The 18,326-nt window shown below is 36.1% G+C and overlaps 1 protein-coding gene across 1 annotated transcript in view; it reads right to left on the minus strand.

Moving 5' to 3' along the window:
• FAM98B (family with sequence similarity 98 member B) overlaps positions 1-15,126 on the minus strand; it is a 33,932-nt gene extending 18,806 nt beyond the window's left edge. The window contains 3 exon segments of the mRNA XM_024732336.1: positions 5,542-5,676; positions 6,833-6,978; positions 15,035-15,126. Coding sequence (XP_024588104.1) covers positions 5,542-5,676; positions 6,833-6,978; positions 15,035-15,105 — 352 coding nt within the window. The 5' untranslated portion in view covers positions 15,106-15,126.
• Positions 15,127-18,326: the final 3,200 nt, after the last annotated feature.

An 18,326-nucleotide genomic window follows, 5' to 3' on the forward strand; every position in this document is an offset into this window, starting at 1 on the left:
AAAGGGAAAAACAAATAATGTTAAAATGCACAAGAATGCTTTAAAGATCCCACTTCTGGGTATACATGCAAAGGGAAAATCAGGATCTCAAAGAGATATTCACTACCATATTCACTACTGTACTGTTCATAACAGCCTAGATTTGGAAACAACCTAGGTGTCCTTCAACAGATGAATGGATAAAGAAAATGTGGTATATGTATACAATTATCCAGCTTTAAAAAAGAAGAAAATCCAGCCATTTGTGACAACATGGATGAACCTGGAGGACACTGTGCAAAGAGAAATAAGCCAGACGCAGAAAGACAAATACTAATGATGTCACTTTTATGAGGAATCTAAAACAGTCAAACTCCTAAAGTAGAAAGTAGAATGGTGATTGCCAGGCCGGGGAAGGAGGAAACAAGGAGTTTAGTTAAATATAAATTTTATATTCGTTAAATATAAATTTCTGAAGAACTGGTGATCTGTTTTATTGAAGTTTTATAATCAGAGGGACCGGGACTTCCCTGGCGGCGCAGTGGTTAAGAATCTGCCTGCCAATGCAGGGGACACAGGTTCAATCCCTGGTCTGGGAAGATCCCACATGCCGCGGAGCAACTAAGCCCGTGCGCCACAACTACTGAGCCTGCACTCTAGAGCCCAAGAGCCACAACTACCGAAGCCCATGCGCCTAGAGTCTCTCCTCCACAACAAGAGAACCCACCGCAATGAGAAGCCCGTGCAACACAACGAAGAGGAGTCCCCACTCGCCACAACTAGAGAAAGCCCACGCGCAGTAACTAAGACCCAATGCAGCCAAAAAAAATAAATACATTAAAAAATCAGAAGGACCTTGGCATAGTCCTCATAAGCAAAGTTTGATACATACTGGTTATATAAGATGAATAAGTCCTAGAGATCTACTTTACAGCATAGTGCCTATAGTTAACAATACTATATTGTACACTTAAAAATTTGCTAAGACAGTAAATCTTACATTAAGTATTCTTATCACAAAAACAAATAATAATAAAGAGGGCAGAAGGAAATTTTTTTTTTAAATAGTGCCTACTTGCAAAGAGTTTAAAGCCTAGTAGGAGAGACCCACCTGTACTTCAACAATTTTAAAATGCTTAAGAATGTGTAAGACTGATAAAATATTCTCTCTCTGATATGCACAGCTCAAGCCAGGGGAGAATGTATAGCTTTAACTGATCTATTAAGCAGATTGAGCAATTTGAAAAACTGCCTTTAAGACAGACCACCCCAGGCTGTTCACAAGTCCTTTCACTGTCACATTTTATTTCATCCTTTCAACAGCCATATTTTTAAAAATCATTCAAAAATCTTAGATGGAAAAAACAAAACAACACAAAATGGAAACAGACTCATATACACAGAGAACAAATAGGTAGTTGCCAGAGAGAAGGGGTGTGGGGGTGGGGTAGAATAGGTGAAGGGGCTTAAGAGGTACAAACCTCCAGAAAGAAAAGGAATCAGCCATGGGGGTGTAACACACAATATAAAATACGGTCAATAATACTGTAATAACCTCGTATGGGGACAGATGGTTACTAGATTTACCATGGTGACCATTTCATAATGTATGCAGATGTCAAATCACTATGTGGTACACCTGAAACTAACAATATTTTATGTGAACTCTATTTCAATTTAAAAAAACCTAAAAAATATCATTTTGGAAAGCAAAAAATTATCATTACAGTCTTTTTTAAAATTAACTTTTACAACAGTACAGTTAAGATATTAGGGTTTGTTTTTGTTTATTTAAAGTTATACACACACAATTTAATACAACAGTTTCGACTTCAGCTGAGCAGAAAAAATATCTGAGAAATTGTTTAAAAGTACAAGTACCAGGGTCCCACCCTCAGAGATTCTGAACCAGTAGGTCTGAAGTAGGATCTGGGAACCTGTGTGGTTTTAGACCCAAGGTGACTCTCACGGGCAGGCAGGATCGAGAGCCACTAATTTAAGATTTTTTTCATGTAATCTATACACGATAGTCTAAAGAACCCACAAAAAGTTAAGACCAACATGTAGCAAACTTTGCACATGAGGACTATGCCAAGGTCCCTCTGATTTTTTAACTTCATTAAGCAGATCACCAGTTCTTCAAAAATATATTTATATTTTGTGCAGAATCATGGCTGAAGTCTGTCTTTGTTCTATGGAAACATGCTGTATATAACAGTACAAACAAGAGTTCAGTCTAGTATTTAAAATGCTAATCCTCACAGATGGGAAATAATACAGTGAAAAGTCTTCTTCCCACCACAGATCCTCAGATTCCCCCTCCCCAGATCCTCAGATTCCCCCTCCCCAGAGGCAATCACCAGTGTTAGTTTCTTGGGCATATTTTTAGGCACGCGCATGTGTGTGTGTGTACGTATATATTTAGTATATGTCTCTACCACCTATGCACTTTTATTTCTTTTATAGAAACAAGAGCATACGATACATGTTCTGTATATTTTTTATTTACCAATATATCTTAGAGATCATTCCATATTTACACATTTTATCTACTCTCATTCTAATGGCTATAGAATGGTATCACTGCAAAGATGTACCATTTCTATTTAACTACTACAAACAATGCCATAATGAACATTCTTTTCATATGTATTTGTACAGTTAGTATGAACTCCTAGTCATTGAACTGCCAAGTCAAAAGACAGATGAATTTTAATTGTGTTATTGAAAATCTGCCTTTCCAAAAGATTGTACCAATTACTCTCCCACCACACTCCAACGCCTGTAGTATATGAGAAGGCTTACTCCCTCCAAACTTGGTATCCTTTTTTTTTTTTTTTTGTAACTCTTTAACTCTGGGGTATAACTGTGCATCGTTTCATGTTTAGAAGCAATTTTTTTTAAACTTTTTTCTGTAGAATGCCTTTTCATGCCTTATGTACTTTACATATTTTTCCAGTGAGTTTTTTTATTTATATTTATTTTTATTTTTATTTCTTTGGCTGTGTTGGGTCTCCGTTTCTGTGCAAGGGCTTTCTCTAGTGTGGCAAGCGGGGGCCACTCTTCATCGCGGTGCGCAGGCCTCTCACTGTCGTGGCCTCTCTTGTTGCGGAGCACAGGCTCCAGACACGCAGGCTCAGTAGTCCAGTGAGCTTTTATCTCTATAAAAGCTCTCCACATAGTAAGGAATGTGGCCCTTTTCATTTTACACACGTTGCAAACAATTCTAAAATAACATGAAGAAGCTTATTATATCAGTATGTTTTAAAGGTAGTCAAACTAAAGATAAAGATGAAATAGATGCTCGTAAGATTGTGAATTGGTATAACCTTTCTGGAGCAAATTATGGCAATATATCTAGACCAGAGAATTTTTTTAAATGTTCATATCTTTGTCTAAGTAACCAAAAATATGAACAAAAAAATTAATTTAAAATAGAAAAACTGGGACTTCCCTGGTGGCACAGTGGTTAAGAATCTGCCTGCCAACGCAGGGGACACGGGTTCAAGCCCTGGTCCAGGAAGATTTGACATGCGGCGGAGCAACTAAGCCCGTGCGCCACAACTACTGAGCCTGCACTCTAGAGCCCGCGAGCCACAACTACTGAGCCCACACGCCTAGAGCCCATGCTCTGCAACAACAGAAGCCACCACAATAAGAAGCCCACGCACCGCAACGAAGAGTAGCCCCCGCTCACCGCAACTAGAGAAAGCCTGCACGCAACAAAGACCCAACATAGCCATAAATAGATAGATAAATTAGAAAAATCCAAATACCCCCAAATTTGAAATCTGTTAAGTAAAAATGCCCATAACATAGAATGTTATGTAGCCAATTTAAATTATTTTTTCAAAAAGTACTAAGTGATGGGAAAATGCTCACAATACACTAAATGAAGAAGAGGAAGAGCAGGAACTACATCTGTAACAGATCTAAATCTTATTTAAATATGTGTGTACAAAGGAAAAAGAGAAGGAAAAGGAAATACACTGAAAAGTTATTCATGATCCTCTCTGGGGAGTGAAATTATAAATTATTTTCTTCTTTTCATATTTATCTACTTTGTAAGATTTCTATGATGAGCATGTATTTTTTCAACATGTAACATAAAATTTACCATTCTAACTATTTTTAAGTGGCATTAAGTGCATTCACACAGTTGTATAACCATCACCACCATCCATCCAACCATCTCCAGAACATTTTCATCTTCCTCAACTGAAACTTTGTACTCATTTAACAATTCCCCATTTCACCCCACCTCCTGAGCATGTATGTTTATAATCAGAAAAAACTATACCAACCTCTCTTATATCTCCTCTTTACTTTTATTTGGACCAGAAACTTATATTACTGTTATTGCTGAGCTTCTTAGAAGCAAAGGCAAAAAGGGAAACATGATGATTTACACAGTTCTCACTGACTAACATAAAGAATCACAGATTACCTATATCTAAGGTAAGGGTAAGGTAATCTAAGGATTACCTATATCTATATGCAAGTTCCTCATGGCAAGTGCTTCTTACCTTCCTTTGTGTCCCAATACACCTAAGGGTTACTGTGACCTCCCATTAGTAACAATGGTTCATTAAATCAGTGACTTACACTGAATGGGAGGAAGACAAGGAAATAGTGTAAGAAATGGGGGAAGGGCACATAATTTTTATCCTCCCCAAAACAAACAAGATAATTCAAATGTCAACACTTCCAACACCACCAGTAGTTAAACACATAAACATGATTTCTGCTCTAATGAAACTAACATTTTAACACTAGAACATAGAGGAATATATCACATGCATCTTTTTATAAATGGTACAACCTAAAATAATAGAAATCTTCAATAAGAGAAGATGTTAGAATAATTCTTTCAAATAGTCACCGCTTGTAGAACTTCCAAAATAGCATGAAATTAAACTAACTGAATTTTAAAAAATTTTAAGGGAGCCAATATAAATAAATGGATGTTATTCATAGTAATTGTTTAGATATAGGTAATCTGTACTCCAAATTCACCCCTGATGAAAATAGGCCACACTCACTAAAATTCAAGTGGCACAAGGGCACAATTTTTTTTTTAAACTGATACATCCCTAATGCTTAGAGCAGTTTCTGGTACAGTAGAAAGGGATCAATGAATATTTTTGAACCATCATTCAGTGCCTATCATCTAATAACCTGCTTAGCAGCCTAGTTTCAGAGAGTTTTAAGATTAAATAGCAGTTTGGAGATCACTTTAGCCAATCAGTCATAAATGTAAAGAGATGAATTAGGTGAAGGAAAAATTACTGAAGTACCATACAAGTCACAAACACTGGGCATTCTATATTGGCCAAATAAATCATAAGTGTTAGAAATCTTAAAGAGTACATTAGTAGAATTTATACTACATTTATATAAAAATCTCTGAGTTAGTTTCATATTTTAAGCCAAATATTAAAAACTTTCTAATACACAAAATATCTAATGATTCATTAATTAAAGTTCATAAATCTTAACTTGAAAATAACACAAACCAGATTAAACACATGCATTTAAATTGTTCAAAGAAACATAACTTACATAGAAGTTTCAAACAGTCATCCTTCTTTTTTAAACGGTCTTTAATATCTCCTGATACGAGTACAGAATATGGACATGCCATTTCTTTTAAAAAGCCACTTATCTCAAGCTGGAAGCTTTCTAGATCATCTTTCCCTTTAAACAAGAAAAGGTATAAAACATTTACTAAATATTTACCATGTAATCTGACACTATCAAATCTACCACTAGTTGATTTTAATTTTATATTCAATTCCAAATTTTCACTTTGACATTAAATCCTTAAATGTGTGACCCCAAAAGCTTAGGTCAAAGTAACCAAAACATATTTCTACATATGGAAAGCAACACTTAAATTCAAGAACATAAGTATCTAATCATGAAATTATAAATATTTTTATATTTAAATCTCTGATATCTTCCAATGGGCTTTCCATAAAAGCAGATAAAATGGAAATATTTTATGTTAGTAACTGAAATATTAAAAGCATTATTATGGCTATAATTATTAATTGGCTTCAGAGCAAATGATCCATTTCTATTGTATTTCTATGGACCTGGATAATAAATGCTATCATCAAATTAAGCCTCAGCGCTTATCTTTCTTTCATCATCTAATTATGTGGGAACTTGTGTCATAAGTTCTGAATTCAGCTTATTTTACTTAGCTTCAAGTAAATTCTATTAGATTTGGCAAGGAAAAAGAACAATTTAAAAGTAAGGACAGCATCAGAAGGGAAGGCTACTGGTCTCCTAGCAAATGCCCCCACAAATTTTATTTTTCATTTTATTACACGTCTGAAATTCTACTAATCAAAGACCCACAAGAACTCCAGCTACCAATACAGTAGTGAATTAAATAAACCTTGTGAGCTGGTACAGAAGTTTTTTATAAACGTATTCCTATGTGAATCCATGTCCTGAGTTATAGGTTTGGTAATACAACTTAAATTAGGGATTAAATATATGCATACTTTAGGGAAAAGAAACACCTTAATTCAAAATAAGCAGTATTCAAAACTTAAACTTTTTAAATAACCAAATTCAGACTCTTCTTTTTCTAAAGAACAATACTAAGTTCAAGACAGCAGATAAACAATAATTATTTATAATTTTATATAAATTTTAAGAACCAATTTTGGATTAATCAATATAAAATTTAATCCAAAGATATTTAAATCACATATTGAAGTTGTTTGTAGTAATGACTTTTCTTTGTACAGTGAGCACATTATAGATAAAACTGTAAATCATAACCTATCATTTCATTTTTCTAGTAAACAGAAAAGTAAATAAAACTCAATAGCAATACCAGCTGAAGTGATACTTTCTTCCAAGTTGCACAATGATTTTATTTGAGAGCCTAACCAAACACAGAGCTCTGAAAATTCAGGTGAAGATAGTCCATCCTCTGCTGCCTTTATAAGGGCTTGCTCTTCTAACAGTGGTCCCTTATACCTAGAAAGGAAGATATAAAAGGTTAAAACAAACAAACAAAACCCTAATAATACTTTTTAATCAACGTCTGCTGCCTATCTTTGTAAATAAAATATTATTGGAACACAGCCAACAACTGTACCCATTTACAAACTCTCTCTGGCTGTTTTCCTGTATTTGTGACAGAGACAGTGTGGCCAGTAAAGCCTAAAATTTTTACTCTCTGGTCTGTTACAGAGACAGTTTGCTGATTTCTGCTCTATATAATTAACATTTGACTTTGTTTTAAAATTTTTTAGTAAAATTATCAACCAATTTTAAGATAAATATTACATATAACAAAGTCAAATAGAATAGTCTAATAACTATAACTTTTCTTATTCTTACAAGAATAAGCAAAAGGTAATATAGTGAAAAAAGAACAGATGCAAATTTAAATTAAAAAAATTAAAGCTGAGGACATATGAGATTTTAACCTTAACCATTTCTTTTATAATTTTATACTTTTAAACACTGCTACAAAGTGTATTTGAATAGAACCTTAAATTTTCAAACCATTTTTATATATTACCTTAATTGAATTTGACACCAGTTTTCTACTTTTACTGTTCTTTCTGTAACTGAGCTTTTTTTCCCCCCACATTATTAAACTTGTAAGTTTTAGCACAGTTGATGGGTTTTAATCCATTGCATTTACTTTTCTTTTGATACTCAAATTGTCCTATCTCTGATTAGTGGGAGCGCAATCATGTTACTCAATGAGTCCTTTGACTTGTCCCCATTATTCTTTGAATATTTTCCTTGCTTTCTATGACAATATGTTCCTCCCCTATACTTGTAATCAGCCATTTCTCCAAGAAGCCCTGATTCTCTTCAATGGTATTTAGAATACACAATCTGGTCGTAAAGGTTAATCACTGTATCTGTACCTTTTTAAAAGAAATTATATCAGGAGTTCACACTGCTGTATCCAGTTCAAATTTAGAATTATAGGGTTTTTACCTATTTTGTTTTACATTTTTATCTATTTTTCTCTTACAATGAAAATTCTGTTTTTTATGACATTTACAGAATCCTAGTAAATATAAAAATAACATAAATTACATAGTTTCAGAATAGAAAAAACTGCATTATTACTAAAAATAAAATTAATGAAAACAATTTATATTTTTATCATTAGGATAGATTCCAGTAAGGATGTATAGAAAAACAATTCCTTTCTATGTGATTAAACCTCCTACTCAATACACTGATAGATATTTTTTTCATTTTGCTTTTAATTTTTAGGGATTTGTCTCTCTTTTTTTGTTTTGATTTCATTTTAATTTTGCTTTACAACTATGTAAAACATTTATACGGTTTCAAAGTCTAAAACAAAACAAGGTACATTCAGACAATTCTAGCTTGCAATCTTAATACTGTTCCATCTAGTACTCTGTTTCCTCCCTTCCTCATAGGAAACCGTATTTATTAGTTTGGGGTTGTCAAACCATAATGTTTTAAAATATAAACATATATATACACAAAAATATATATATATAAATGTATCTTTTTTAGATAAAAGGCAGCCTACTATCTACTGTTCTATTCCTTTTTTTAAACATACACACGCACAGACACATATTTATATATACTAGAGATCTGTAGAGATACTATTCAAACATTTTTATAGTTGTATCCACTGTCTGGATATACCATATTTTATTTGCTATGCCCCCACTGAAGGACATTTTGGTTTTTTGTAATGCTTTGCTATTAAAAAAATTGGGCAAATTATTGTCAGTGTATGTCTGGGATAGATTTCTAGAGGTAGGATCACTGGATCAAAGGTTTACGTAAATGGCTATCCAACTTTACTGGATAATGTTAAATTTGCCTATATAGGGGTTGTACCACTAAAGTAGAAGAGTATCCATTACCCATAACTTACCAAACATTTGACTCATGTCAAACATTTGGATTTTTGACCATCTGGTATCTCAGTACAGTTTTAATTTACATTTCTCTTATGGCACGACTGTACATCTTTTGATATGTTTAAAGGCCATTTGCGTTTCTTTTTCTCTAAATTCTCTGGTCATATTTCACGAAGGGTGAGTAGTTTCAAAGCCCCATTTTGCAGATAAGAAATTAAGGCTCAACAAGGTTAGGATACCTGCCTTAAGTAGCAGGCCAGATGAATATTCCAATTCATCTACTCTTTACAGCAATGATTTGAAGTTATTATTATCCTAATTCTGTAGGACCAGAAGATAATATCAGAAGATAAATGACGACACTCTGATTTAAATCCAGATTTGACCCCAAATGCTCCATGTGAACTCAAACTTCTGTCTACACTAATAAGGAAACAAAGTAAATAACCTGGCCAGGTAATGCAGCCAGGTAAAGACAGCTGGGACTAGACCAGTCTCTGCTCCTCCAAACCAAGACTGGTTCCCCTGTATTACCTTTCTACCATATCTTACAGCACCTCTCATTGAGACTTAACAGTAAATATCTTATTTCCCCCTACTTGCTTTCACTTCTGCAATAAAGCAATAATCATAAGCTCCTGAAAAAATGTAACTAATTCATATTATTGGTAAGTTATTTTTACTGAAATGCCAATTTTAAAATTCAGCAAAAATTTACTAAATCACCAAAAATACTAAATCCTGAATACACAAGCTTTAATGCCTCAGTTCCTCAAAATAGGTAAAAAGAAAAAAAAAAAGAAATGCATTTAACAAACCTGAATATCTAATAACAATCATAATCATATAGCAACTAAGATTTATAAACTAATCTTAGGCCAGCGCTATGTGCTGTATGTATATTACCTTATTTAATTGTCACAATATCCTATAAGGTAGGTATTATTATCATGCTTAGTTTGTTCTATAAATTCTTATTTAATTAGGAAACTGCTACTCTTACTCCAAAGAGTAACTCCAAAGAGTAATAACTTAGTAGTAACTGGGGACACCTCCCCTAGGCCTAGACTCCCCCAGGGCCATGCACACTTGAACCATAGTTGCTGATCTGAACTGCTCTAAGCTGGGTGAACCAAACCTTCAGTCCAGTAGGGCCACTGGTAAACCTTCACAAAGACACAGCCGGGGTCTAACTTACTTTCTGTTTTCTATTTTCATCGGCCAACATATAAAATATCAGACCCTTTCTTTCCCCCTGTCATTTACCCACCCTACTGGCTTGCCTCTGATCCAGCTCTCCACTTCTTCCTGCTTCTCAAACTCTTCCATATGTTCCATCCATAAAAAACAACTCTCCTATTCTGTCAATGTCTTCTCAGAAAGATTTATCCCTACTGCCTCTAGCTTTGGGTATTTTACTCTTAAGTGTCTGACGGTGGAATGGTGGGGTTTTTGTCCTCCTTGCTTCCGAATACAGCATCCATATCACTGCTCTCCCATTATCTTTTTTTTAATTGAAATATAGTTGATTTACAATGTTGTGTTAGTTTCAGATGCACAGCAAAGTGATTCAGTTATACGTACACATATACCTATTTCTTTTCAGACTCTTTTCCCTTATAGGTTATTAAAAAATACTGAGTATAGTTCCCTGAGCTATACAGTAGGTCCTTGTTTACCTATTTTATATACAGTAGCATGTATATGTTAATCCCAAACTCCTAATTTACCCCTCCCCACCCACACCCTTTCCCCTTTGGTAACCGTAAGTTTGTTTTCTATGTCCTGTGGGTCTATTTCTGTTTTGTATATAAGTTCATTTTTGTATCATTCTTTTTTTAGATTCCACATATAAGTGATATTATATGATATTTGTCTTTCTCTGGCTTACTTCATTTAGTATGATAATCTCTAAGTCCATCCATGTTGCTGCAAATGGCATTATTTCATTCTTTTTTATGACTAATATTCCATTGTATAAATACACCACATCTTCTTTATCCATTCCGCCGTCAATGGACATTTAGGTTGCTTCCATGTCTTGGCTATTATAAATAGTGCTGCAATGAACATTGGAGTGCATGTATTTTTTCAAATTATGGTTTTCTCCATATGTATGCCCAGGAGTGGGACTGCAGGCTCATATGGTAGTTCTACTTTTAGTTTTTTAAGGAACCTCCATACTGTTCTCCATAGTGGCTGCACCAATTTACATTCCCACCAACAGTGTAGGAGGGTTCCCTTTTCTCCACACCCTCTCCAGCATTTATTGTTTGTAGACTTTTTGAAGATGGTCATTCTGACCAGTGTGAGGTGATGGTAGTTTTGATTTGCATTTCTCTAATAATTAGAGATGCTGAGCATCTTTTCATGTGCTTTTTGGCCATCTGTATGTCTTCTTTGGAGAAATGTCTATTTAGATCTTCTGCCCATTTTTTGATCGACTCCCTCATTATCTTATAAATATCTCCCGCTCTCTCCAGGCTCAGGCCAGTCAGATATGCCACCCTCTTTCTCTCGTGGTTTTCACCTATCAATCTCTTGGACACTCTTCAACATTCCCTGTGCTCAGTTTTTCCTCTCCATTCCTATTTTTTTCAATTGTATTGAGTTTCTTTGAAGTCCATATGTATACACTTTTCAATACCCTGAGCTCTCAATTCCCTAACCTCCTCTTTTCCAACCTTTGCCACTGCACATAAGTAAGCCACACCCAGATCATGCCATCACCTGGAACTACGTCACCTCCGAAATCACTAATTTGAACATGTCACTCCCTGACCATAGCCTACTATCTATCCTTCCAGCTTGCTCTTTTGACCACACTTAATATCATCTCTACCTCAGTTCCTATGGTCCCTCCACATTCTCTGCATTTCCTAGCTTCCGGCTGTCTTCACTTTCTTCCCTGTCCAATTGAGATTCCAAAGTGTATCATTTTATTTTGTTGCTCAATAAATCCCTGTTGAAGAAATGAATCCTTTATACTGTCATCTCCTTCAGCTCTAATAGCCAATCAAATCACTGAGACCAGTAATATACTTCTTTCTATATCCACTGCCACTGAGCAACCATCACTTCTTGCCTAGACTACTAACTAATTCTCCAATCTATTCTCCACCTTGCTGACAGAGGTAACTTTTCAAACTAGACATCTAATCCAGCGGTCCCCAACCTTTTTGGCACCAAAGACCAGTTTTGTGGAAGACAATTTTTCCACAGAGGGGGCGGAGGGAGGGGAGTAGGGGAGCTGCTTCAGGCGGTAATGTGAGCCATGGGGAGCAGCAGATGAAGCTTCGCTCACTCCACGCTCACCTCCTGCTGCGCAGCCTGGTTCCTAACAGGCCTCAGACCACTACTGGCCCACAGCCCCGGGGGGGTTGGGGACCCCTGATCTAATCACTCCCTTTTTTATTTAAAATTCTTCAATCATGTCGTATTGCTGTCATGACAAAGAACAAAATCCTCAACATGGCCTGAAAGGTGCTGCATGCCCTGTTCCTCGCTGATCCAATCTTCTAACACTGGTCCTTGCTCTCTGCCCTCCGGCTACATCAGCCCCCTTCCAGTTCTCCTAATATGGCAGATCCTTTCCACTTTAAGGTCTTTCATATTTTGTCCTCACTGTAAGGACACCTTTGTCCTCCTTTCCCAGCCAACTTCACCTAGTTAACTCCTACTCACCCTTCCTATTTCAACTCAAATGTCACTTCCTCAGTAATCTGTCACTAACCCTTAAGACTACATAGGTCCTCCTGCCACATTATGTCACCCTGTTCTTTTCCTTTGAAACACTTATTTTAGTTTATAAATATTTGTGTGATCATGTCTTTTTCTCCACCAGACTGTAAGCTCCATTGGGACAGGAACCAAGTCTGTTTTGCTCACCAATGACTTCTCAGAACAGCGTCCAATACAGAGCTGTGCTCAGTAAATATGTGAAATAAATTTCCCTCCACAATGGTGGTTCTCAACCTAGGCTGTGAAGCTTTTTAAAAATATGCATGCCTATATCGCACCCCTGAAGATCATGCTTCGCTCAGCTGGTGGTATACACCACACTGAAACATTTTTTTACAAGCTCCAAATATGATTTTGATGTATTACCAGGATTGAGATACACTGTTCTACAAAATCATAGATTGTCAGAACCGAAAGAGACTTCTGAAATCTGATGCAGCCTGCTCCTTTCACAGATTAGGAAACTAAGTTATTACTATGCTGTTTTCGTTTATAATGTACTACATCACTAAACTGTTCTTTCACATAGATTTTCCCTTTTAATTCCTCCCTTTAATTTCCTATTTTATCTGATAAACTGAAGTACCTTCACTGATATCCTAAATGTTTTAATCACAACAGAAAATGCATTATTCACAATCTACATGGAGATTTTGAAACGCATGTTCAATTACAACACATATTGTAAATAATTACTTTTTTCACTTTTCATTATCATTATAGGAAAATTCAAACTTCAAAATCTTGTCCTTAATTATTCCACGAAAAATCAGTTCTAAAGTATGTTTTAAATCAGTTCTAAACTGTTTTACTTTCTACAGTGAATAATCTGAAATAATTTTCCTTGATAAAAGCCAAGATTATACCAAACTTCATTTTTCAAAACACCTATAATATAAACAAATTCAAAGAATGAAAGAAAAAAAAAGCACTGACTTTCCATTTTTCAAAAACTATTTATAGAATCCCACTAGTCTTATCTGGAATACTTGGGAGCTTAAACCGTTTGGGTCCTAAACACTTTAATTATTTTAACTTTTTGTATTGGTTACTTCCTTAACCAAGTTACATGAAAATTTCCATGGGATTTCACAGAAGTAAAAATGCCCCCTAAATAATCACTGGCTCTGTTCTTTCACTTGACAAATATTTATTCAGGATCTAGTAAGTGCAAGGCTCTATAACAATGAGTCACTGCAAAGTAGGTACTATCAGGGTCCCAAAGAAGCAATTGATAGAGGAGCAAGTGCAGTTTTAAGAAAAATAAAGGGGGGCGAGAGGGTGGTTCAAGCTTCACGATAGTACTGCAAAGGCACTGCCTATCCTATCCAAGAAACTCCAGACGTGGCAGGGCACACAATTTTACAGATGGCTCCAATGTCTTTAATTAATGTGTATTTTTTTGACTTGCAACTATCTGGCCCTATGCTTACCTCTGTGCACTCTCTGCTTTGAACTTTTCTTCATTTACTTACCCATTCATCCAACCACTATTTATTGTAGCATATCTGGTTGTAGGATGTTTTGGGGAACAAGACAGGTAAGGTACCCGTTCTCCTGGAGCTGACTTAGTGGGTGGAGGCTGGGGAGGGTGGATGTTCAAGAGAAAATAAATAAATGTTCAGGACAAGATAATTTGGGATTGGGACCCCAGGGCTGTGAAGAAAAACTGGATGAGGCTGAAGGAGAGACTATTTTGCATGAATTGATACCCATGCCTGCAAGTATTAACATCATTCCAGGAACTCTCATAGCACTTAATCACCCCGAATTGCAAACACCAGTAGACTCTTTATAGTCCCCGACTAGGTAACCTACTAGTAATCTGAAAACTGTCTTCCTCCTCGGCCTAGCACACAAATACGCATTAATGAATACAGATTAACATCAAATTAATATGTTGTTAATGAATGGAAGAAACGGTGAAATGAATGGACTTGCACTGAACTAAAACCCCTTTCTCGGGTCAAGGAAGCAGGAGATTCGCTCCCGCGCCCTAATTAATCCACAGGTTGTACAAGGTAGGAGACAACAGTCAACAGCTGCACTCCGGCTTCCAGCGCCTCTCCCCCGGAGCGTCAACAATAATACCACCCGCGGGGCAGCAACTAATTCCCCAAAGGAGTGCTGCCAGCCAGGCCCCTCCGCGCCTTCGCCGCGGGTCCCGGCTGCGGAGTTCCGAGGCAAGGAGTTCGGAAGAGGGGGACAAGCGCCCCAGCTCTCCGGGCCTGCTCCACCCCCCCAAGCGGATTTCTCTCCCGCCTCTCTCTTAACTCTGTCCGCGCCGGAGGCAGCGAGGCAGGGACGGAGGCCTGCACCGAGCGGCAAGAGCTCAGCGAAGGCCCACGGGGAGGAGACTGAGGCAGCCATCGGAGGGACAGCTTACGTTTTCGGGGAAAGGCGGCCCCAGGACTACTCACCCCAGCGCCTCTAGAGTGTCAAGCACGTCCCCCTCCATCGTAGCTTCGGGACCCGGTTCCGGCCCTCTCATGGTCCTTCGGCCCAAAGCTGTTCCGCGCTCTAAGGAGCCCGCCGGAAACTGGCGTCGCGGCGCCAAGGTTCCGGCCGGCTCTCAACCTGGACTGCCTAGGAGTGCCTCTGGCACTGGGGGACAAAACGTTCTCGGCCCGGAGGCAATTGGCTCTCCTGCCTAAAACCAACTTAGGTAACAATGCTAACTTTTAAAAATAATAATAACAATAAATAGTAGAAATAAAAAGACTTCTTTGAGTTGTCTTAGCAAACATCGTGATTCTACCAAGTTCTCAACCAATCAGATTCCGGCTTTCCCTTTTTACAACAAAAATCCCTAAATGAAATATTAATTATCTTGAGCTAAAGTTGTACGTAATATCATGTACCTAAACAAATAATTTTTAAATGAATATACACAACAAAGCTCCAACTTTAAAGAAAAAATAGAGAAGGAAATTTATAACAAAATATTGTTTCATTATGAAATGTAGAAGATCAGTGAAGTGATCAGATGCTTGCATCTATCTATAGAATCCTCTTCAACACACATACAGGCTATGTGTTGCATTGCTGACAAAATATAGGCGAGTTGTATAAAAAACAAAAATTCCATGGGCAGAATAGGGTAGCTGATGTGCTTCCCCAAAATTGTGACTGACCCTCCATAAAACTCCAAACACACAAAACACAGTAGTCCCTCTGTGTACTATTTATGGAGAATTCAGTGTCTATCTAAAGAATACAAAATATATTTTAGGGTTCATATGTAAAAGAGTCAGCATAGAGCATAAAATCATTAACAGTTATATCACCCAAATGAATAACCAAATGAACTATTGAAAGTTGTGCAAAACAGTAACTATTGGTCCTTGTAAAGGACTGTCCCATGCCTCAGAGAATACATAACATCCCTCACCCTAATGCACTAAAGACACTAATGCTCTCACCTCCCAAATCACTGTTACAAATAAAAAGCTTACCAATAAATTTGTAACATCCCCTGAGGGAAGCTTACACACAAATTTGAACAAATATCAATAATGACTCCTCTACCATATACCCAGGCTTAAGTATAAAATTATTTGCAGCTTAATGTATTTGAATTCATCTCTAAACCAAAGGCAGAGAATGTATGTTCTAAGTGGTTATTGCCTCTCTCAAAGAGTTGAAGTCATAGAAAGAACTATTCTTAGTAACCTTAGGAGACATCAATAAGGACATTTCATAATGATAAATATGTCAAGACAACACAATGCTATAACAACCCTAAATGTTATAGGACCAAACCAGCCTCAAAATATATAAATAAAAAACTTAACAAACTTGAAGAAGAAATAGGCAAATCCACAATCACAAAGGAAGATTTTAAACACATTAACGGATGTAATAAGCAGTAAAAAAAAAAAGAAAGAAATCAATAGACATACACAAGACTTGGAAAACATGATTTACAAATGTGATATAAGAATCACTGCTCCCCAAACCTTCAGAATATGAATTTTTTCAAGTTCATATATGTAATTTATAAAATTGACTTTATACTGTAACTGAAAGTAAGTTTCATCACTTTCAAAGACCGAAATCATAAAAAGTATGTTCTCTGACCACATTAGAATTAAACAAGGAATCAATAAGAAAAAAAGAAAACTAAAAAAGTCCACAAATATTTGATGTTCAGAATTTAAGCAATGCACTTCTAAATAATCAGATTAAACTAGAATTAAACTAGGGATTAAATTAAACAAATGGATATAAGAAAATATTTTTGAACTGAATGGTTATAAAAAATACCACATCAACATGTGAAAGATGCAGGTAGACCCATTCTTAAAAGAAAATATATAGCATTAAATGCAAATATTAGAAATGATAAAAGATTGAAAATTAATTAAGTATCAATCTCAAGAAGCCAAAAAGCAAACCAATTAAATTCAAAGAAACAAAAAGATAGAAATAATAAAGAGTAGACATCAACAAAATGAGGGAAAATACAATAAAGAAATGAAGCCAAATTTGAGGCTTTTTGCAAGGATAATAGTATTGACAAACCTTTAGCCAAACTGATCAAGAAAAAAATAAGTACAAAAGAAGAAGCAAATAACCAATATGAGGAATGAAAAGGGGGACATTGGTACTGGTCAGTACCAATGGACAGTAAGAGGATGTTATGAATAATTTTATGCCAATAAATTTGAAAATTTAGATGAAATTGATAAATTCCTTGAGAAACACAATTTAACAAAAATGATACAAGGAAAATTTTAAATATGAAAAGTTCTACATCTATTAAAGAAATTGAATGACAAATTAGAAATCACCCACAAAGAACACTCCAAGCCCAAAGGGTTTTTCTGATGAATTTCCCCAAACCCTTAAGAAAGAAATAACACCAACCTTATACAAACATTTCCAGAAACTAGAAAAACACGTAGTAGTTTGCAATGCTTTTTAAGAGAACATTACCTTAAAACGAACATCAATAAGGACATTATTAAAAAGAATTTATTGACCAATTCCTCTCATGAACAGATAGCTGCACTTACACAGTCAGTTGAGTACGACAAAATCACCATTGTAGTTCAGGTCTTTACAATACATGGTGCTGGGTCAATGGGATATCCAAATCGTGCTACCTCATGCTATTATCAACACAAATAATCAATAAACAACCTATATTAAGGAATAGAAGAGAGTTTTATTCAAGCCAAGCTGAGGACTATAGCCAGGGAGCACAGATTCAAGAAGCACTTGAACTGTGTTCTGCCTGACTGCAAAATGGGGGAGGCTTATATAGACAGAAACCACAAAGTTACAGAAATTGTTTGTCAAGAAATAGTATTGGAGCTGGCAAGAAGTAAGGATGCTTGTTAAGCAAGGTTAGTTGATGTCCAAAATAGTTGCACAGTCACAGAGGGAGACCTTGAGACCACAAGGCTGCAGCTGGCAGCCTTTGGCAGATACTGTTTTGAAAATGAATGGTGGTATCCTTGAGTTTGATACAGCTCAGAAAATTCAAGTTCTCAGGGATGCAGGAACATGTCTGAAACCATATCCACAATGGCCACCAGGCTCCATTTTGGATGTCTGAACCCCAGTTACTCCATCTTAATTTTTAATTGATCTTAAATATGTCACCATTGAAATCTTTCCTTTAGAAAGCACTGTTGATCAATTTTGGTCTCATGTCCCTTTCATCGCCAGAATGGCTAATAACCTGCTCCAAATCCATTGAGTTCC

Source organism: Neophocaena asiaeorientalis, unplaced genomic scaffold (genome assembly GCF_003031525.2).
Source record: "Neophocaena asiaeorientalis asiaeorientalis breed wild unplaced genomic scaffold, Neophocaena_asiaeorientalis_V1.1 scaffold119, whole genome shotgun sequence".
Lineage (NCBI taxonomy): Eukaryota > Metazoa > Chordata > Mammalia > Artiodactyla > Phocoenidae > Neophocaena > Neophocaena asiaeorientalis.